The sequence below is a fragment of the Schistocerca gregaria genome, chromosome X, assembly GCF_023897955.1.
Source record: "Schistocerca gregaria isolate iqSchGreg1 chromosome X, iqSchGreg1.2, whole genome shotgun sequence".
NCBI classification, from domain to species: Eukaryota; Metazoa; Arthropoda; class Insecta; order Orthoptera; family Acrididae; genus Schistocerca; species Schistocerca gregaria.
This window is the reverse complement of record NC_064931.1, coordinates 139,384,007-139,407,842: the sequence shown is the minus strand read 5'-3', so window position 1 is coordinate 139,407,842 and position 23,836 is coordinate 139,384,007. Positions and strand designations below refer to the sequence as shown.

Sequence of the window (23,836 nt, the reverse complement as noted above, 5' to 3'; positions counted from 1 at the left end):
TATAAAAAATTTACATTGAAGTCACCACATGAAACTAGTTTCTGGTACTTCCTACAAAGTGAATCAAGAACCCTTTCTAGCTTGAGCAGAAATGCTCTGAAGTCGGAGTTAGGGTATCTATAAACAACAAAAATTAGAAGTTTAGTTTCACTAAATTCAACTGGCCCTGCACAACATTTACATATCTGTTTAGTGTAGTGTCATGATGGACTCTATGGACTCAAATGGAATACTGTTTTTTTACGTACATAGCCACTCCCCCACCCTGAAAGGAACTCTTGAAAAACAGCCAGCTAATCAGTATCCTGGTAAAGGAAGCCTGTGAATTGTCGAATGATTTAAGTGGTGCTCTGATTCCTATAGACAAAAAGCATAGTTCACTGCACCCTGCAGGTGTGTAGGCAAAACAGGTTTGCCCGTGAACCATAGAGCCACCAGTGTATACCACTTCTGAACCAGAAATGCATCAATGATAGACAGGAACAGGAAGCAAAAAACCATGGCATCAACAGTGTCTTTCAGTCCAAAGGATAGGCCGATGTAGATCCGAGGACGGCGTCCACACCATAGGGGCATGCGCAATTGCTCCCAGACAAGGGACGACAGTGGGGAAGTTGCAGTTCAGAGCAGAGACACTGTATGCAAACTGTGATTGTGACTCCAGCCCTGGGCCTCTGTTGTGGGAGATGAATCTCCCTACCAGAAAAAAATGGCATGTTTGTTAGAATACTCAGGGAAGCATCGAACATGTATAACATTGTTGAGCAGCAGTTGTTGGCACATGATCTGCACCCCAACAACCATGAGAAGACTGTTCAGAGGGCTGGTCTGAAAGGCACCTGTCACACATGGTGAATCGGGTGCAGCATCTGCAATGAGGAAGGCAATGGCAAGCCGTAAGCCAGGCTTCCATAATAAAGACAGGACAAGATCAGCCCTTTGTAAAGCCACAGAAGTGTAAAGCAGCCTGCACTCCAGCTGGTGTTACTGAGGCAGCAAAGAGCATTAACATGTGACCAGCATGTTCACTTAGTTGATGAAAATGGGGAAGCCATGTCAACTGGGCATTGAAGACTAGTCCCAAAAAAGTCATACGACTCCACCACACAGAGCAATTAGTCACCAAGGTAGGGTTCAGGATGTGGATGGAGTGTATGACAGTGACAGAAGTTTATGACGCATGTTTCACTGTCTGAAAACCAGTAATGCTGGATGAGAGCCCAGGACTGCACTTTTTGTACGGCACCCTGCCGTCAAGCATTCAGCAGCTTTCACAGTTGAGGAACCATAGTAAATGAAAAAATTATCAGCCTGCAGGGAGGGCGACACGGTAGGCCCCACTGCTGCAGCTATACCATTGACAGCCAGTAGAAAAAGTGGCACACTCAATACATTCTCTTGTATATGGGTGATACTTTATGAAGAACCAAGCTGAACCCAGAAAGTGTGGTGTGACAAGAATTTGGTGTAATGAGAATGAGATGATGCTCTATGGTGTCATAAGCCTTTTTCAAGTCACAGAAAATAACAATAAAATGTTGATGCTGGGCAAAGGCTGACTGAGTGACAGACTCCAAGCATGCCAAATTGTCAGCAGTAGAATACTCTTGGCTACAACCACCCTGTGACAGAGTCAAAAGACTGTGAGACTCAAATTATAAACACAGCCACTGGCTCACCATACATAAGAGCAAGTTGTGGACTACATTAGTGGGATTAATTGCATGATAGCTGTCCATCTCAAAGGGGTGCTTACCCAGTTTCAGTACCAGGACAATCACGCTGTCTTGCGATTGAGATAGGAACTCACTCTCATTCCAGATACTGTTGAAAATATCAAACCTGTGACATTGACAATCCACCGTTAGCTTTTGTTTTGTTTTACTTTAGCATAGAAAAACAACAATGGTCGTACGCACCAATGTCAAAATTTAGAACACGGAGAAAAAGAGAGCCGCCATAGAGAAACACAAGTCCTGAACAAAAGATTAAATGTCCTTTGCCATATTGCTATGACGGATAAAATGTAAAATGCGGTTGACAGGACCCTCGTCGTTCGCTAAAACGACCAGTAACTCAGATGGTGAACACAAATGAGACTGTAAGTGGTTAAAAAAAGGGCATTCCGTCAGGAAATGGTGGACTGTCGGATATTGAGGGCAATGAGCACAAAGTGGTGGGGGAGCACCACTTAACAAAAGGCGATGGCTACAAAGACAGTGCCCGATACGCAACCTTGGTAAAATGATCTCATCATAGTGAAAGGACTGAGAGGAGGTCATCCAAACCACTAGAAGCGTAATTCATATGAACTTGTTCCCATGACGGGAGGACCAGTGGTGATGGCAAAGTCACACCACCTATTGACAGATGGCAACACAGAGATCATCAGAGGGAAGAACTAGCGGGCTGAGACATGAGGACAGCAGCCTTGGCTGCAGTGTCAGCAACCTCGTTTCCTCTCAGACCAATGTGACCATGAACTGACATAAACATCACAGTGCCTCCATCAAGAGTGAGAAAGTGACAGCTTTCCTGGAACCTTTGCAATAAGGGATGGATGGTGTAAAGCACACAGAGTCTCTGAAGGGCACTGAGAGAGCTGGAGCAGATGACACAACTGATAAGCCTGTGTTGCTGGATGTACTGCATGGCCTGATACAGGGTACAGAGCTCTGCTGTAAACACTGCGCAGTGTTCTGGAAGATGATACCGAAAAACGTTGGTGCCAACGACTAACATACACCCGACACCACAGTCAGTCTGAGAGCCATCAGTGTACACAAAGGCACTACCGCAAAGTTCTGTGTGAAGGTTGTGAAACTAAAGGTGAAGGAGCAAGGCTGGAGTAGTGTCCTTAGAAAGCGAATGAAATCCAAGGTGAACACAAGCCACCACACGAAGCCAAGGTGGTGAAGGGTTCACACCCATTGGGAAAGTGGCAGGTAACGTGTTGTTAAGCTGCCAGAGCAGCAAACTCTACGAAGTAACAGAGAAGAGAGATGCGCACCATACTGGCAATCAAACGAGTCATCGAAGGAGGGGGTATAGGATGGGTGGCTACACAAGGCAGACAATGTATGGTCGGACTGAGGTAACTTCATACCCTGTTTTGATCTTTGATGGTAGAACCACTCTATCAAAAGTGAGAAGAGTGTGTGTGTGTGTGTGGTGGGCGGGGGGGGGGGGGGGGGGGGGGGGGGGGGGGGGGGGGGGGGGGAGCACAAAGGTTACATCTACGTTTTTCATCACTCGATGGACTGCAATGACACCCTGATCAGAAAAGTAGGAGTTCTGCCTCAGTCAGACCATCGAGCAGCCTAGTGTAAATAACACCACAGGAAGATTCCAGGGTTTGATGGGCCTTGACATAAACAGGACAGACATGGAGGAGCGAAGTGGCAAACAGTTGTGCTAAAGAATCAGAAGTAATCTCCGAAAGCAAAGTGCCATTTCGTAAACGAGAGCAGGAAATCACAGGGCCAGCAACTGCATCAACACCTATCTGGATATAAACGGATTTACCGTAGCAAAGGACTGCCGGTCTTAAGCACATGAAAATGCAAGCAACCTTGGTGCAGCTGGGAGGGTCTTTGAATCATTAGCCTCATTCTGTTTACGTTTAGTTCACATTGACTGAGAAGATGATGTTTGGCTCATGGCAAGAAAATCCCCCATGATCGCCAGCATCTCCAATGGTGTGCTCCTTCCAAATGGGGGGGGGGGGGGGGGGGGGGGCGCTCAAAAGGGGGCACACCCATCTTAAAGTGATTGTTCACACCTCCCAAACATCTGACAGAGGGACCAATCAGCAATTTAGGAAGATAGCAGCTCAGGCAATCACCCCTCCCCCACCTGTCAACCCAGGGCTGGGAATTACATATTACCCAGTCACCTGTCACAGTGTGAGAATCGTGGGCTGGCCTTCAGGAGCACACAGGGAGGAAGAAGAAAAAGAGGAACCTCGAATGCCGAAGTGGAGGAAGAGCAGGAGAAGGGGAATGAAAAAAGAACAAAATAGAAAGACAGTGGAGAAACTGTTCTAATATCAGTGACTGAATATGCAGAACACATTTCCAACAACATCCCAGACACGTTCCCCAAGGGAGAGGAAAAAGAATAGCAAGAGGATAGACATGCAGCACAAAAGGGAAAAGATACTGCAAAGGCTGGGACCCTGTTGTAGCCAATCACAATCACATCAAAGAGCGGCGAGCCCCCTGGGGACCCCACAGTTAGGTGAATGACATTCAACCCTGCACTGCTTTACAAGGTGTGTTTAACCAGACTCAGTCTTTTGGCTGTTGTAATGTATGGTATTGCATAGCCTAACGGATGATTTGATAATGGCTTAGGCTTGAAAATAGTCGAATAGTAAAGAAAATTAATATAGCAACTTCGAAGGTTCTCTGCAATTTATTGCATAACCTGGTAAACTGTACAGTTGCTGATGTTGTGCCTTGCAGAATGCTGGAAATTAGTAAAGCCACAAATAGGTGTTAGAGCATTTGGCTGTGTATTCGGTCAGACCATTGAGCCATGTCACGGCAAAGGGCTAGGGCACTGAGAAATTCCCACTCACTGAACGGAGTATTAGTGACTCCAGATGACTTGTACTGAAAGGTAAGTGAATTCGCTCCAACTGCTGTTTAAAGACACAAAATGCTGGCTGATGATTCTCAGATGATGCAAAGGCTCAAGCATAAGGCAGGGCAAAATGTTTGGTCACAGCATCTGGGTCAGTGGAGCTAGCAACATTCAGGGAAACACCAGGTGCACCTGTGAGGGACTGGTGGCCACTGAGGAATTAAATCTTTGCCCAAACCTGCAAAGGAGGTGCACACAGTACAATGGTCGTATCATACCATTTCCAGCACTCTCGTTTCTGTTGTTTTGCTAGGTGGCGGACCCAAGCGCAAAGGATGGGTCCTCTCCTCAGATTACCACCATTTGCACACATGATGGTCTTTCGAGACTGTGCAGAAGCATAATTCATTGCTGAATGTGATGCCATTCATCAGTAGTCCATTTGTCTTGGTCACATCACCATTCCCAACACAGCTGTGTGTGTAGTGCTGTTAACTTCAGCCAACAAATTGGATGGGAATTCTCTGGTCTGGCTGTTGTTAGTTCCCAATCAATAGTGCGAGACGACACAGAATGTTGCAGGAAGTCCACTACTTGTTATCAGATGGCAAGTGCAGGTGATAAGCAGTGATGATGATGTTCTGTGTCTACATATGTACACTGCAAGCCACTACATGGTGTGTGGCTGAGGGTAGCTTGTACCAGTATTAGTTCTTTCCTTTCCTGTTTCATTCCCAAATAGAGCAAGAAAAGAAGGACTGTTGATATACCTCCGTACAAACCCTAATTTCCTCATCTTCTTGGTCCTTAAGTGATATGTACGTTGCCAACAGTAGAATCGTTCTGCAGTCAGCTTCAAATGGCAGTTCTCTAAATTTTCTCAGTAGTGTTCCACTAAAAAGAACTTCGTCTTCCCGCCAGGGATTCCCATGTAAGTTCACAAAGCATCTCAATGAATTACAATGACACAGAAACATGTCATTAAATACGATATGTAACAACATCAAACAAGCAATTTTAATGGTGCATTGTGATTAACAAGAAATTTAAGAAATTACTCAAGAATGAGACATCTTTATCTAACATCCAAAAAAGCGAAAATCACCATAAGTACAAACCAACACATTGTTAACAAACTGTTTTCCACCTTAAAGCAAATCAAAATGTTAATAACTTAATTACAGACCGCTGACGATGCTTTACCACAAAAAAGTGAAACACGTTTGGTAGGGGGGTGGGGATATTTTTGTAGTTGCAATGACAGAAGAAAATTACCTTCAAGAATTGTACAGGAACTACGGACAACATGGCCACACAAATGAAGAATTCAAAAAAGAATTTAATCAGTAGACCACATAACCAATGCCACTCGGAGAAAAATATATTTCTAACTTTACTGACTTCTGAAACACACCCTGGTTATGAAATGCAAAGACCTCGGCTGTGAACAATGGTAACAGACAACCTTATTGTTTAAAGAAATTGCACAATACCATAAAATCTCATAGATATTTCAAATGCAGGGTGATTAAACTTAAGTTAAACTTTCAAACTGCTGTAGAAATAACACCACTGATCAGAATGATGTCAAATTGCAACAGAATATTATCAGAGAAGGGGGGAAATGTATGGCAGAAGAACTACAAATGAATCATACAGCAATTCCTGAGGAGTACATTTGATGTTAAACAAACTATACTACTCAGTGTGCATTGGTGTACAGGTGTGATACTGTTACGTAAGCCCATACACCATGGCAAGGTCATATCACACCACATGGGAAAAATTCTAGCATTTCCAAAATGGTGCTTCAGCAGTTGCTTAACTGGATTTGCAATGTGCAGAGGTGCGCCATCTACTCTCTCGCTGGCAAATCAACACTAAGCAACTCGTGCACATGGGTAATTTTGAATTGATAGTAAAGAAGGACTTTATGCACCATGCTCACAGGTATGTCCAATGTTCAGGCAATTCTCTGTACACTACATGTTTGCACACGACCGCTCAACCCCTCCTGCATTGCTGTGGCCACTGCTTCCACACTGATGTCAAATCACTTAATTTCCTCCCTCTACCAGGTTGCACACCAAAAGAACCCGTCTTTTCGAATTTACGAATTATTTTCTCCAGACCCATGGCAGTCATTGGACCCAATGCCTCCCCCCCCCCCCCCAAAAAAAAAAAAAAAAAAATCCCTTCAGTGTCCAGAACTTCTGCACAGTCATGGAGAGTGTTGCACACGCAAAAGGAGGAAAAGCCATGTACCCGGAGTGTTTTACCAACTTCAATGGGTCATGCACATGACAGGTGTTTTCATTTACGTATTCGGACACATACAGTGCCATCTACTGGTCAATTTTCACACTTTTTTTTCCTTCTGCCATAAGTTTTACTCCTTCTCCGATAGTACTCCATTGCAATTTGACATCGTTCTGACCAGTGGTATTATTTCTACAGCATTTTGAAGTTTAATTATAATTACCCTGTATATCCACTGTGATTCCTTTATTCAGATAAATAATTGTTTTACAATACTGCTACACTTACGACAATTTTTAAAATTGTAAATTCTATCCAATATGACATCCTTAAAAATATGTCAATGGGATCTTAACATTATTTACTAACGAACTGAGTGCATTTAACCTGGGTTAGCATTGACTTACTAACTTTGACTTGCTGGGGGGAGTTAACAAAAGAGTATTGTGAAACCTCTTAAATATGCAAATTTAAAAGTCCCAAATTGTTTCAGTTTAAGATACTAAGTCTTGCATCAACAATTTTGTCAATAATCAAGTATAATTTGAAGAAAAGAAGAAAATGAATGATGTATAACAACCTGCAACTAATTCAGGACAATATAAAATTAATTTGACCCTACTACAGCGCGTAAACAATGTTAAGGAACTCCCTTAACATTTCTGTCAATACACTTTCACATAAATCGTGGTACACGACACAACATTGTTTACGTGATTAAAGATTTATTCACATTTACACAATTAGCATCAACTTTTGAAGCTCATTTGTCTTTAGGAACATATTCATAATCTTTATTCGAGCTGTAGTTATCCAAATCACCCTTCGATGTGTACAAATCATCCCTGAAAAGCATTTACCTGGCATGAACATGACACACATTACTATTAATGGCCCATGTTTTTAGCACCTGCCACTGTTCACATGCACACATCCTGACAAATTTGCCATTAGTGTGAATCTGAAATTAGCGATATAGCTGTCATTTCTCTGTTTATCATAGAACAATCAACTAATACAAATTAAGTATCTCACAGGGGGAGGGAGGGAAGGTGGGTGGATGGGTACGTAGAGAGAGAGAGAGAGAGAGAGAGAGAGAGAGAGAGAGAGAGAGAGAGAGAGAGAGAGAGAGTTGCTGGCTACAATATAACAATATCCATTACTATGGATGCAACAAAAAGAAATAAATGGGTAGTAACCATGTATACAAAAAATTGTTATACTATGTAGCTACAGGAACAAATGAATGAAAGTGCATATTATGTCTACTAGGTATACAACGTGTATACCATGTATATACAGGAAACAAGTTGTTTTTTTGCACGAAATACAAAAACCATGTAATTAATATGTTTTTACGAAATGAAAGAAAGCAACTGCTGCAAGAAACAAGGAAGAAATTACGTATAAAACAATACAGTAAAGATCTGGTCACCTGTGTCACGTTAATTTTAAAGTGCTGTATGTATGTATGTACAGTGTACTGTGTGTAATGAAATGTGTGATATTTAATCTTTTAATTCATACACTACAACGAGTGGTAGGAGTAAGAGAAAATTTGTGCTGAGGAATGTGAAACTGCAGGCTTTGAAAAGCTTAGACAAAGGAGAAACATTATAAAAAAAAACTTACTGCTGAGTGTGGAGACGGTGAAGTGGCAGTTGGAGTTTGAAATAAAAACAGAGACAAAACTGTGAAGCTGTGAAGTTTTCATCAAACAAGTGTTCTATTTCATCATTTGAATGGAAGACAATCATGAAATCTGAGTATGAAAAAACAAGTGAAGCTTTGTTCATTTGGTTTACTCAACAAAGACAAAAAGGAAATCTAGTTTCATGACCTAATCTGCAAAAAAAGCTATATTTTTTTAGAAATGAGTTAAAGGAAGGTGAAGACAGTTTACTGCAAGTTCAGGATAGTGGTAGGACAGGGGGAGGAAGTGATATGGCGTAAGGCAGTCAAAAACTTTGAGGATTCTCACAATTTTGTGAGAAATTAAGAAAAATTATACAAGCAGAAAATCTTACTCCTGATCAACTGTCTAACTGTGATGAAACAGAGCTAAATTATGAAATGCCTCCATCTAAAACTCTAGCCTCAAAAGAAGAAAAGGCTGCCCTGGGCTACAAAAAACAAAGAGAGATTAACAGTTCTTGCTGCATCAAATGCAAGTGGAGACCATAAACTGAAGCTGCTACTAATAGGGAAGGATGCTAATCTTACAGCTTTAAAAAATATCATAGCTTTTGCAATGCCTGTTGCACACGTCCACCAAAAATCTGCTTGGATGGACAAAAATATTTTTAAAAAGTGGTTTCTCAAATATTTTGTTCCAGAGACCAAAAGAAAGGTGAAGAAAAAGTACTTGCCTTCCAAAGCAATCTTAATGCTTGACAATGCTGGTTCGAAAATTAATGAGGGAGAATTATAATGTAATAGTATTCGCACATTGTTCTTTCCCTGTAATGAGACAAGTTCAATACAGCCATTTTACAAATCTTACAATTGTTGAAATGGTTAGTGAACCCACTGAAGATGGTGACGAGGAAGAATTGTCTGGAGAAACTGTATCAGTGATCACTAAGGGTTTGTCAGTGCTAGATGTGGTATCACATTATATTGAGCAGCAAGCAGAAGCTACTTCAACCGACACCCAGCTCCTTAGAAGATCGCATAACATTGTTGGTAACAGCAGCAGCACTCGGTCTTCAGGCCACAAGTGGCCCATCGAGACCGTCCGACCGCCGTTTCATCCTCAGTTGAGGATGCGGATAGGAGGGGCGTGTGGTCAGCACACCGCTCTCCCGGTCGTTATGGTGGTTTTCGATGACCGGGGCCGCTACTATTCGGTCGAGTAGCTCCTCAATTGGCATCACGAGGCTGAGTGCACCCCGAAAAATGGCAACAGCTCATGGCGGCTGGATGGTCACCCATCCAGGTGCCGGCGACTCCCGATAGCGCTTAACTTCGGTGATCTCACGGGAACCGGTGTATCCACTGCGGCAAGGTCCTTTAAAATGTAACTTACATTGTTGCAACTTGGAAATGTGAGCCCATGTATGCATATACAACACAGGTATGTACTATATTGTTTTTTAATCATTGTTGTGCTAGTTAAACATTTATTCATGATTTACCTATCAATTTACTGATAATTACATATTATCCGAGTTTTGTAATTCAGAGTAGCCTCAGCCCGATTTAGCTCGAATTACCAGGGCTCTACTGTACCGCTAAAATGCTTTTATAGGGTTATGTATAACTAATCAAAAGAGCAAAAATTAGTATTAAAGTGTTTTTTGCATGTAGGGGCAAGAGAGGGGAAGGGGGGGGGGGGGGCAGTTCAAGGTAAGTGTCAGTTAACCCATTCATATCAGCAATTTTATGGGACATGTAAGCACTATACCAGTGTCTCAGATGTACCGGCAGAAATGAAGGGAATGGAACATGACATTTTCCCCAGCCAACAGTTGCTAATATTTGTTTACAGAAGTCACAGTAAACCTCCAATCAATACGCCTGAAATTTGAATTCAGCTTCTCATGGAAACAAGATCACTGTCTCACCACATCACCATTTCTGAACAACATTTTGAAGAATAGATTAAGATATTATACAGATAGCAAATAGAAAAATTGAAGTTAGCTTATGAAGAACGAGGACACAACCATCATTGCGTCCACTGATCCACTCGTATCACATAACAGGAAATGGTGAGTCATTAATATTTGAGAAAGAAGGACAATAGGTCAGAGTTTAACATCTCGGCAACAGAAGGACATTATAGATACAGCACTTGTATGTTCTGAAGGGTGGAAAGCATTAATCATGGCCAGCGACCATCTACAGTCATACAGTGAATGCACAGTATGCCTCTATCAATGAAAGTCTATACTAATGAAGCCAGCTGGCCAAATTGAAGGGAGGTAATGTTGACTTCGGTGCTTGTGTTGACATGTGACTCATTGCTCTACAGTACTAGCATCAAGCACATCAGTACGTAGCATCAACAGGTTAGTGTTCATCACGAACGTGGTTTTGCAGTCAGTGCAATATTTACAAATGCGGAGTTGGCAGATGCCCATTTGATGTATGGATTAGTACAGGGAAATAGCCGAGGCGCGGTACATTTGTATCGAGATAGATTTCCAGAACGAAGGTATCCCGACAGGAAGACGTTCAAAGCAATTGATCGGCGTCTTAGGCAACACGGAACATTCCAGCCTATGACTCGCGACTGGGGAAGACCTAGAACGACGAGGACACCTGCAATGGACGAGGCAATTCTTCGTGCAGTTGACAATAACCCTAATGTCAGCGTCAGAGCAGTTGCTGCAGTACAAGGTAACGTTGACCATGTCACTCTATGGAGAGTGCTACGGGAGAACCAGTTGTTTCCGTACCATGTATAGCATGTGCAGTCACTTTCAGCAGCTGACTGGCCTCCACGGGTACACTTCATCCAACAATGTGTCAATCCTCATTTCAGTGCAAATGTTCTCTTTACGGATGAGGCTTCATTCCAGCGTGATCAAATCATAAATTTTCACAATCAACATCTGTGGGCTGACGAGAATCCGCACGCAATTGTGCAATCACGTCATCAACACAGCTTTTCTGTGAACATTTGAGCAGGCATTGTTGGTGATGTCTTGATTGGGCCCCATGTTCTTCCACCTACACTCAATGGAGCACGTTATCATGATTTCATACAGGATACTCTACCTGGGCCGCTAGAACATGTGCCTTTCAAGCACGACACAACATGTGGTTCATGCACGATGGAGCTCCTGCACATTTCAGTCGAAGTGTTCGTATGATTCTCAACAACAGATTCGATGACCGATGGATTGGTAGAGGTGGACCAATTCCATGGCCTCCACGCTCTCCTGGCCTCAACCCTCTTGACTTTCATTTATGGGGGCATTTGAAAGCTCTTGTCTACCCAACCCCGGTACCAAATGTAGAGATTCTTCGTGCTCGTATTGTGGACGGCTGTGATACAATACGCCATTCTCCAGGGCTGCATCAGTGATTCCATGCGATGGAGGGTGGATGCATGTATCCTCGATAACGGAGGACATTTTGAACATTTTCTGTAACAAAGTGTTTGAAGTCACACTGGTACATTCTGTTGCTGTGTGTTTCCATTCCATGATTAATGTGATTTGAAGAGAAGTAATTAAATGAGCTCTAACATGGAAAGTAAGCGTTTCCGGACACATGTCCACATAACATATTTTCTTTCTTTGTGTGTGAGGAATGTTTCCTGCAAGTTTGGCTGTACCTTTTTGTAACACCCTGTATATTTACGACCTTCAGAAGTTGCAGACACAAAGAGCATCCAATTTCACAGACCATACTGAATCTCTGTTGTGCTTTCTTCAACAAAATACTCTGTATCTTCTGAACACCCATGTTGTTCACAGGTGCATCTACTTTACATGTCCGGTTAAATACCTGCATATTGGGCTACGAGAACATACATGCAAATGCTGTTAGATCTTACCAACAAAAGTTTTATGTGACTATTTGGGATGGAATAGCGTGGATAGAAGATAACAATGAGAAAAGAAAGATGGAAGGTGGTTTAAGACCTCATACATGGCAAGGTCATTACAGACTGAGCTGAGGTTCATTTTGCGAAGGTTGGGGAAGGCAACTGCCCATGCCCCTTTCAGGAAGGATTTAGGGAAAGCATGGGAAACATAAATTGGCATTGTGAAACTGGGTTTGAAAGAATGACCTCCTGAATGCGAGTCCATTGCGGAGTGGTTGGTAATAACCTGAGACCCATGCCTCTGGTAGCATGCTTAACTGGAGAAATGTAGCAACAGTTTCTACATACTAAACTTACAGAACCACTAAACATAGTAATATGTGCTGTGCCCATCTTCCTCTGGTTCCAGCACAACTGAGAGAACATTTTGGAGTTGACGAGCTAGCAGAGCTACTGGTTGACTTTGGGGGACATGGGCATGTGAGGCAGGACCAACTGAATGGCCAGTACATTCACTCGATTTAAAGCTGCCCGATTATTTTCTTTGGGGGCAGGTCAAAAGTGTGCGCATTATTCCAATTACTACTACAGCTTAAACTGTTTGCCTGAACCAATTACGTACTTTGTGACATGGAAAATAGTCCTCTCATATTTTGACACAGTTGTACAATCATTGCTGCAAAGGTACAAAACATCTATTGAGGCTTGGGCAGACTTTATAACACCTGTTGTAAATCTATTTGAATGTGCCTTCAATTCAAATTAATTTGTATTTAATTATTGTTTTTCATGGCCAGATCCTCACAGACTTTGGTGTGTGCAACTTAAACAGATGATTAAAAGGCATAAATATCTCTACTTATCACTGCTCCAAGTTTGCAAACGAAGTTCTGAAATATACTGTTTCTTGAATCTGTAAAACAAAATGCATCTCCCAGAGAGAAATGTTGGATGGAGATGCAAAAAGGTGTGAATGTTGGGATAGGGCAGGGGAAACCCAATCCGATGCACCTAGCCAAGAGCAAGGAAAACTACAACAACAATAATAATAATAACAACAACACACAAAATATGATGGTGAGTACAACGAGATGACAACATTTATTAAATAACACATTATTTTATTGGATTTTTTAAAAATTCAGCTGCAATAAAGAGAGTAACAAAGTTGGTAGAAAATCTATACCCACAAGTGAGCAAATGTCTACACTCATCACTTTGCTATTACAGCCACATCATCATATACTGTAGCACAGGATCACAAGGAATGTGGTCTAGGGTGGCTCTTATTTTTCAGCTGTCTGAGGGTTTAGCTCCCCCCTCCCCAAATTTTATTCCAATCAATAACAAAATGATACTGCCAAATTTTAGCTCAATTGCACACCTACAAAACAAACAACCATGGAGTTATTTGAAGTTTTGAACTTTTGCTATGTGAATTTTGTTATGCAGTTCATCATCATCATCGTCATCATCATCATCGTCATCATCATCATTAAATCAAGTCTTCTTAATAGAGATACTGCTTTTTAATAATCCTGTTAAGACTACTATGGTATTTTTAGCAAGTTTTGTGGCGACAGTTGCATGCTATTGTCTGCTGTGTTATTGTTTGTGTTTCCATTATGTTCAATGTAAGGTAAGGGAGAAATATTTCATATAAAAATTAATATTGTGAGTTAATTGTGGCAGTATCAGCCAAATATTATTATACTCCAACCTTCACAACTATGTTTTTGTGAGCTGTTTGGGTTATGTGATTTCGTGTTCAGACAACATTTAGTGGTAACAGTGACCATATGGGGATGGTGGTCAGTTTATTGTCATGGAAATGTTACCATATTTCTGCAATGTATTTATCTTGTTTCACACAATCCGAAGTGTAAGAAGCTGCTCTTGGAGGACCACAGTAAAGTAGTCAAGCGCACTCGTTTTTAAATTATTGTTTCACAACTGTTTGTACTGCTGGTGAAAATTACCTGTCCTGTCATGGTCTCCCTACAGGAATATGGCATCAACAACTTTATGTCCTTCATTACGAATATTAAGAAAAGACATAATGTCTCTCTTGTCGATTCTATTTCCAATCAAATTATTGGAGTCAAAACTACCTTCAATGAAGCAAGTCCTAAGTGTTTTCTTCTACAATGTAAGAACTGTAAATCTTACAAAACAAAGTGCAGTAATTGACACTCAGGAAGTTTCCATTTATTTTTTATTTATTTATTTATTTGCATAAAGCACGAATTCCTACTAAAAGAACAGACCACTGCACTGAAAAGTATTCTATCTGTATGACAAATGGAAAGTTGTACAAAAAATGTGCCCAGAACTTCAAGCAAAAAATAGCTATATATTTGTGCAAAACATGGATTATCTCTTTGACATAGCCCATTCTGATGTTCCTGGACAGATGAAAAATTAAGAAGATAAGCAATTCTTAACACTTTAGTGTCAGAAAGGGCAACCTGACTATACATCATGTTTTGATCTAAAGTAAGGAAGAAAAAGCATAGAAGTGAAGTGCAATGCAAATCACCAGGAGAAAAAGGATATACGAAGAAATGGAACAAGATTTTGCTACTTTAGAGATTACTATGTTAGAAAGTTTTCACTGAACATCCAGAAGGCAAGAAAGTCATAGTAGTGACAACAGTGGAAGTTCCCCTATTGTCATTCAACATATATCACCAGGAGTAAAAACTGCAGCTGTAACAAAAACTTAAGATACACTGCACTTTTTTACGCCCTGTGCGTGCATAGGTGCAAATTCAGTGATACAAATGGCGTTTACATATTAATGACTGCTGCAGAAGCTTTTGGGCATGAAACTGAAAACGTAGTCACAACCTGAACTTCTTTTCAGCGTCTCAGACAAAAATTTTAGAGAAGCAATAGACTGTATCAGTGACCTTTCAAGGGAAGGAACAATTGTTGGGGTTCCTTGAAACCTGGAAAAGATCAAGCCATGACTGTTGACCTGGCAGTAGAGAAGTGGGGTATAGCTGAAAAAATTCAGGCACTTTGCTGTGACAAGAGAGAAAGAAATACAGGTCAAGTAAATGGCAGCTGTAAATATCTAGAAAAACTGTTAAGTTTTGAACTTTTGTACCTTCCTTGCTGTCATCACATTTTTCTGTTGATGTTGAGGACTTGTTTCAACTCAATGATGGGGTTAATTTCTGGCAAGGACATGGAACTTTTCAAGAAATTTATAGCAACTTTGTTCTAAGTCAACAATAATGCTTACATAACCAGTAGCAGTGAAGTATTTGATGATGTATGGTCTATTATTTTCAGATTTTATGAGAACAAACTTCCTACACAGAAAAAACAGTGAGATTATTACCAAAACTTGCTGGAGTTGAAAATAACCTTCTTGGTGGCATTCCAACAAATGGGATATTGTTTCACATCCCAGGAGCTGTAACTCATTCTAGATGGAAGGGAAAAGCTATACAGGTATTCAAGTTATACATGTTCCAAAATCAGTTTCACTATCTGACACAGAGAAGAACACATTAACAACAATATGTATTTTTGTGGAGCACTTGTAAGTCTGAGCACGGTTTCGATCAACAGAAGCACTTAAGGTAGCATACCATAATTTCCTACTCACTATTCAACTGATAAATTATGGGGATATTGATCCAGTAAAAAATTTAAAATCACCACTGGTACTTGGGTCAAGAAACTATGGCACTGGCTTTATTTGATGACAATGTTCCAACTAAAGTCAAGGCAAATATTGTTCAAGTCATTTAGGAATCAGAAAAAGGTGGAAGAAAATCAAGTGAAAAAGTACTTTATACACGAAAAATGTTCTTTCTTCTAGAAGCAAAAGTAGTGGGGTGGGGGGGAGGGGGGGATCAAAATACAAACATTAAGCTAATTACATATAGCTAAAGGACACCCTAATGTACAGCTACACGTTTTGAGTTTGTGACCATTCAGTTGTTCAAAACACTATTGAAAACCTCCTCCAGAAAATGACTTTACCTACTCCATCAGATTTTCCATCCTTTCCACAGATTCAGCATGTATGTGTGAATTCCTAAGGGACCAAACTGCTGAGGCCATCAGTCCCGCAGATTCAGCAAAACACTGTTCAATTACATTTTTAATTGCAAGAAATGGTAGAAGTAAGTAAACTCTGTGATTAGTGGATAAGAGAGATGTACCATAGTAGTAATATCAATAATGAATGGTATGTATATGTAGAGGCATTAATACTCGGCAAAACCACTTGATTTAGCCCATTTTTGGCAATGAACCCAGTCACAATGACTTTCAGAAAAGGATCTATGACATTGTATCAAGATCACTAGCCACACACACACCGAACTTCACTTTCCTCTTTGAACCACATTCTGGAATTATATGTAAAGAAACAACATCTTCATAGCATGATGAAGATGTATATGTGGGACGTCCCCTGTGATAAACAAACTGGAGATGAAATTACATCAACTGGCCGTTGTTGTGTCTGCCAGAATAATATGATGAAAGTGCTCAGTACGTTCAGGAGAGGTGACAGTGATTGGGCCAGCAACCTGATGTATGTTTCAATGATGGTGAAAACATCAATAATGCTATTGCTCCAATTTAAAAGTCAAAACTTTGTCAGTTTCTTGTTTCTGCAGGTTTTTATACATATCTGCAGGGTCACACATGGTAATTCCTGTATCAACAGACATACATTTTTACTTTTTGTTTGATAGACTATGTACAATATCTTTATTATAATGCTAGTTACCAAAATATCAGTGTTCCCAACTCAAAAAAGAATGAATTGTTGTAGGTAAGTACCCGACTACTATCTGTACAAAATTTTCCAGAAATGTTTTTACAGTTTGTGTAAAATATATACAAGACAATTTAGAAGATAATTACACATCAAAATGACAACTTGTGCAAAAATGAATTACCTGATGTCAGGGCATTAGTGCAAAGTGGGCATCCCCACTCTTTATCTCTTATGTTAAGTTCTCCACATTTCTTATGTACACCTTGTGATCCACAGTACTTGCACACAATTATTTCAAACACCCTGCAATAACAATTATATCATAAAAATTTCTACATAAATTATTAAATATTGGATGAACATTAGTACAAGGTTGGAAATTTCTAAGTGAAATACAAAACTGGTATGAGTAAAGTTAAATAATATGTAATAATCATACAGAGGATGCGTAAATTTATTTATCAGGTTCCACAGGACCATGAGAGCCAAACTTATTTGGTCATGGAACACGTCAGTACATAGTTTATAGAACGGAGATCACAAAATTTATAAACAAAAGAATTAAAAAACAAACAAAAACTGTAAGAGAGTATACGAATAAATAGTGTCACAGAGAAAACTTCTCAACTAGTGCGAAAAACTCCTGTACAAACTAGACGTGACCTGTACGCAAATCTTTCAACATGGATTTGAGTACATGATGTGTAAAATTTCTAACCAAAAGGTACATGGAGACAGCAAAGCAGTACACATGGGAAGTACTGAACATTAATAGAAGAATATTTTGACATGGATGATGGATAATGCATATGAACCTAGAAAAATTTTGAATACTGATGGCACTGGGGTCTTTTATAGTTTATTTTTCTCAAAAACATATGATGATTCTGTTCGTGATGGAAAATGGATTGTATGAATAAAATGGAGAATGTACTCTATTCTTTGAATTTGGGACAACGATGTCAGGTTTGTATGAATACAGCGAGTTGAACAAAATACTTCCCCTGAGAATGTTCTCAGCTCGTGTAAAAGGGTAGGGAAGGTTGCTCAATGTGAAGAACATTCTCCAATTTTGTGTGAATAAAACAAGAGAGGTTTCTCACGAGTGTTCTTCAAAATAAGCTCTGTAGCACATTTCAAGTTGAGTTAGTTTTCTTGATGTCAAGTTTTACAGAGATTTTTTTAGTAAAAATTCGATAATTTATGTTGCTTGGGAGGGAAAAAGAGTATATAAATAGGCCAAAGAAATACCAAATAGAAAGACTGTAGAGGTTTTTACAGGTTTAAGAATCAAAACATTATTTCCCTGGCAAATCACTTCCTTCCCAAAAGTCATGAAAGAAGGGGGGCTTTCAAATGAAGTGAAAATGAAGACATTTTTGTGCTATTTAGAAGATCCAGATTCTGAGATTGGTATAGGAGGAGACTTAGGTTTACACTAGACAACTATGTCACTAATTTTCAAATGTTGTTTACCACATTACCCAAAAAGCACCTCTGGGGTCCAATTTCATAGAATCGTAGAAGAACTAGAAACAGTAAAGTTAATGCCGCAATCAAAGAATCAGTTTCCAAGTGTTGTGGGGGCATCCATATATCAATTACGTAACCTGTTGTACACGTAGATGAATATATTAACCGAAAGGGCTTTCCTACAATCACTATGATTATAGCAAAATGTTTACTAGTGTAGATGCTTCATGGCCTGGGTCTGTAAATGATGCTAGGACATGGAGAAACTTTTCGGTATTCCAGATGCTAAGAGAGAAACTGCATAATATTTTAATTTTAGAAGATGAAGAGTATGACATTGCACCACAGTTAATGACACCATTCCAGAATTCACAAATGTATGATCAGAGGGCCTACAACAGTCTTCAGCATGGCAGAATAAAGCTGTTTTGGAAAATTCTGTGGAGGAGATGATTACTTCACTATATAACTACAGTGACAGTGACACTTCAAGCATCTGTCACAGCAAATAGAGTTATGTGACTGGAGGTTTTCCATTATCACCATAGAAATGGAGCACAAGTGGAGTCAGCTCCACGACTGTGAGCAGCTACATAACAAAATTATATTGTCATAAGTTTTGAAATTTTAATATGAAACCTGTATGAGTAGCTAATTCCAAAATAAGTTCATCTCCGGAATTCAGTCTGTATCACAAAATAAATATTGCTGAAATACTGAAGTATTGTTTTTCTTGTGTCACTTTTGTTCTTTCTCCCTACACCGGTTGGCCTATTTAAGATATGCTTTCTCACGGCATAAATGTTGCTTTTTGTAATGTCGGAATGTAAACAGTTCAAAAAAATTAGTAACAGGTTAATTACAAATCTCACGATCTGTTTCTCATACCAAAATTGAATGGGCAACAGTGTAAATATTTGATGTGCAGTTGGACCATTGCCCCTCACTTTTTAACCAAAATTATCTCCTGTTAAAAATTCTAACAGAGTTCTGGTTTGGAGTAGATGAAAATATTATGTACTCCTAGCATTTTTTTCCGCATTTTTTCTTTTTTGGCCTAACTTCAACAACAAAAAAGTTTTCCATCTCAAAAATTCAGTATCATCATCAGCAAATGCATTTTCGTTAACTGTCTGTAATTGTCTTAATAATTTGTTGCCACTGATAAAATTAAAATCTAAAAATAGTACAACTCTCCCACAACACATTGATGTCAGTTCCATATTTGTACATTGAACAGTTTGCCTGTTTGCACAAGTTGAATGAAAAGTAAGAGTATGTGTACGTTCTGTGCTGGATGTGGCACACAACATCACCAAGAAACCTCTCAAGAAGAAAGGGAGGTAGCGAGAAGGAACTCTCTCATCAGAGAATATGCTTTGAATTTTTTTATTCATAAAACTTTATAACTTTATCAAAAATGTTCTTTTGCTCTGAGAATCTCCTCCAGAGAATGTTGCCTTTATTCATATGACCCTTTGTCATGGATGCAAATTAAAACAAAGAGCAAGTAATGGTCTGCAGTGTGTTAATAGTGACAGCGGTGATGCCATTAATAACAGGAAAATCTTAAACTCCCAGAAGATTTAAAAACATAAAAGCACCACTGTGCACTTATGATTTTATTATCAATGGCTGGATGGCTTCCGAAATTTGTACAACATTTCTTGTGTGGTTAAATGCCAAGATGGGTGCAGCAGGAAGAACAATTACTTTTATTATTGACAGTTGCCCTGCACACCCTAAGGTAACAACATTCCTCAGGAAAATTGATGTTTTTGTTTCTTCTTGCAAACCCAACATGGATGTGTTCTAGATGTCAATCAATTTTAAATTGGGTAAATGTATTCACAACAGAGAATGTTACACATGTACGAAGAGGACCTGAGAGAAGCATTAAACCACCACAAAATGTAGAACACATTAGAGCAAAAGTACTGCGATCTCAGACATGTTCAGCTCAGAATCATGCACTTGCTCTTGGCATTTCCAGGTGTTCTCTCCACCAGGTTCTTCATAATGAACTGAATTTTCACCTGTATAAAATGTGGGTGATCCAGCAATTGTCAGTACAGGATTATGTAACACAAAGAACATCTTGTGAAGACATGCTTGCAATCATACCCCATGACACAAATGTGTTATTTTCTGATGAGGCACATTTTCACCTCAGTGGGTGTGTATCTGGTACTGGAGTGACATGACCCAAGGCAAATTCACCAGAGACCCCTGCAATCAGACCGTGTAACTGCGTGGTGTGCCATTATCATAAGCAGGCATCTTTGGCTCTTACTTTTTCCAGGAAAATTGTCGTACTGTAACTGCAAATTCAGATTGTTACTATGCTGCAAGAGTTTTTCCAGCCAGCTTTCAAGGCAATGCAATTACAGGATACCTGGTTTCAACAAAATGGTGCCGATGCACACACAGTGGGCATTACCATTAACTTTCTGAGGCACATACTTCCTGGAAGGCTTATCTATCAGATGGGGGATATCAACTAGCCCACACGATCACTGGACGTAGCCCCATGTGATTTTGTTCTTTGGGGGTTACCCGAAGTCAAAGGTGTATTGCAAGAATACCAGAAGACAGGCCTGAAAGAGTGCATGAGAATTTCACATAACAACTGCATCAGTGTGTGGATTGTGAAGGCAGACATTTGCCAGACATATTGTTTAAACCATGTAATTAGAAACTAGAAATAAAATTGTAAGTTTCTAAGTGTTCATTATTTGTTTCATTCCCAAATCAGCAATTTACCGTGCTCCACCCTGTAAAACTAAGGCGGCAGCAGTTTTTCTCAAAGTGGCAGCTTTCTTACTAATTCACTCAACTAAATTTAGATGACATACACAACTTTTGAATAGTGAGAATGTCTTCTTCATTCTGGATGCTACCTTGAAATCTAAACACCACTTTAAGATAAATGCCGACTGTGTTAAGGAAAAGTGTGTAGCACAATTGCACATCATTTTAGGATTAGCTAAGGCCCAAGTCGTGTGTGTGTGTGTGTGTGTGTGTGTGTGTGTGTGTGTGTGTGTGTGTGTGTGTGTGTGTGTGTGTCATTAAAGAGAGCTGCTGATGAGACCTAAAAACCTCGAAATTTTGATTATGGGTCACTTTGTTAGCATACTGGAACTAAACCCCTATTTAAGGAAGCGCCCCCCCCCCCCCCCCCATTTAAAAAAACTTCATTCCTAAGAGATTCATTGAAACAGGAGTTTTACTGTACATTTGTCCAAATGGAAAGAATAACTGTTTTAGATGTAATAGATGGGACACAACAGGAACAGGATGAGGATACAAGGGCAAAAACAGTTTGCGGATGTGCAGGCAGTGGTAAATACAAGTTGTGCATGGGCATATTGGACCAAGATGTGGGGCAGAAAGGTGTGTAACAGGCTACATTAGAATGTGGAATCCAAAAAACACACATACTAACTGGCTTTCGGCACATTTCTTTGTCCATTATGTTGCTCAGTTTCACTTGAAATACAACTCGTGTCAAACAGAATAAACTGAGAAATAATGTATAAGATTTTGTGTCACAATTGTATAAAGGATTAAATGTGATTTTAACAATATAAGGAGTTCTACTTCTTGTATCCTGTAAGATAGACACACTGTCTATCTTTTCACCTGAGAATCTAATCCACCACCAATACTCAGTATCATACATTATTACTGAACCAAATCTGCTCATACAATAGCTCACAACACAATGAGCATAAAAAATCTATGGACAGCTAATTGTTTCACTTGGGAGCCCTCTTTTTATATAGTGACAATTTTATTCAATCACAAGATTCCACAAGATATCCATGTTGAAATTACAAATTTTCCCGAGACATATATATATATATATATATATATATATATATATATATATATATATATATATATATATGGGCAAACTTTGATTTCATAGTCATGCTTTCCACTGAAACGTTTTGATCTTCTGTTTCATTTACTAGACATCATTCCAACATCAGGTAGGATGAAAAACAGGATATAAAAGACACTATATTTTTAAAGTGTTAATAATGTGCACACAAAAACAGAAAAACTAAGAATTTCCGGTTCTCCAGAAAAATTGCCATTTTCTCAAGGAGGCAAATAAATCACACCAGGAACAAGAATGTATACCACAAATTTTAAATGCTTCAGTATTCATTTTTCAAGTGACGCACAAGAGGCATTATACTGGGTCATCAAAAAGTCAGTATAAATTTGAAAACTTAGTAAATCACGGAATAATGTAGATAGAGAGGTACAAATTGACACACATGCTTGGAATGACATGGGGTTTTATTAAAACCAAAAAACTAAAAAAGTTCAAAAAAAGTCCAACAGATGGCGCTTCATCTGATCAGAATAGCAATAATTAGCATAACAAAGTAATACAAAGCAAAGATGATGTTCTCTACACGAAATGCTCAATATGTCCACCATCATTCCTCAACAATAGCTGTAGTCGAGGAATAATGTTGTGAACAACACTGTAAAGCATGTCCTGAGTTATGGTGAGGCATTGGCTTCAGATGTTGTCTTTCAGCATCCCTAGAGATGTCATTCGATCACGATACACTTGCGGATTCAGGTAACCCCTAAGCCAATAATCGCATGGACTGAGGTCTGGGGACCTGGGAGGCCAAGCATGACGAAAGTGGCGATCATCACCAAACGACACGCACAAGAGATCTTTCACGCATCTAGCAATATGGGGTGGAGCGCCATCCTGCATAAACATCGTACGTTCCAGCAGGTGTTTATCAGCCAGGCTGGGGATAATGCGATTCTGTAACGTATCGGTGTACCTCTCACCCGTCATGGTAGCAGTTACAAAACCAGAATCACGCATTTTCCCCTCAAAGAAAAAAGGCCTGATAACGGTAGATGTGGTAAATCCAAACCATACCGAGACTTTCTCGTCATGCAATGGAGTTTCGACGACAGTTCTAGGATTTTCGGTAGCCCAAATTCTGCAGTTGTGGGTGTTGACAGACCCTCAGAGCCTGAAATGAGATTCATCGGTCCACAACGCGTTACTCAACCAATCACCATCTTCCGCCATCTTTTGAAATGCCCACACCGCAAATGCCCTCGGCTTCAATAAATCACCAGGTAACAGTTCATGATACCGATGGATTTTGTACGGATAGCATCAGAGGGTATGCCAAGTGCCAACCAAACAATAGTGTATGGTGCGACGTGCGACTGCACGAGCGCCGACTTCCCCGTGCATAGACAAAGCCACTACAGTCTTC

General features: G+C 39.9%; 1 protein-coding gene across 1 annotated transcript in view; it reads right to left on the bottom strand.

Annotated features, from left to right (window-relative positions):
* LOC126298797 (uncharacterized) overlaps nt 1-23,836 on the bottom strand; it is a 193,537-nt gene that overhangs the window by 38,585 nt on the left and 131,116 nt on the right. The window contains exon 8 of the mRNA XM_049990261.1: nt 17,275-17,396. Within this exon, the coding sequence (XP_049846218.1) occupies nt 17,275-17,396 (122 nt within the window). The remainder of the gene's footprint in view (nt 1-17,274; nt 17,397-23,836) is intronic.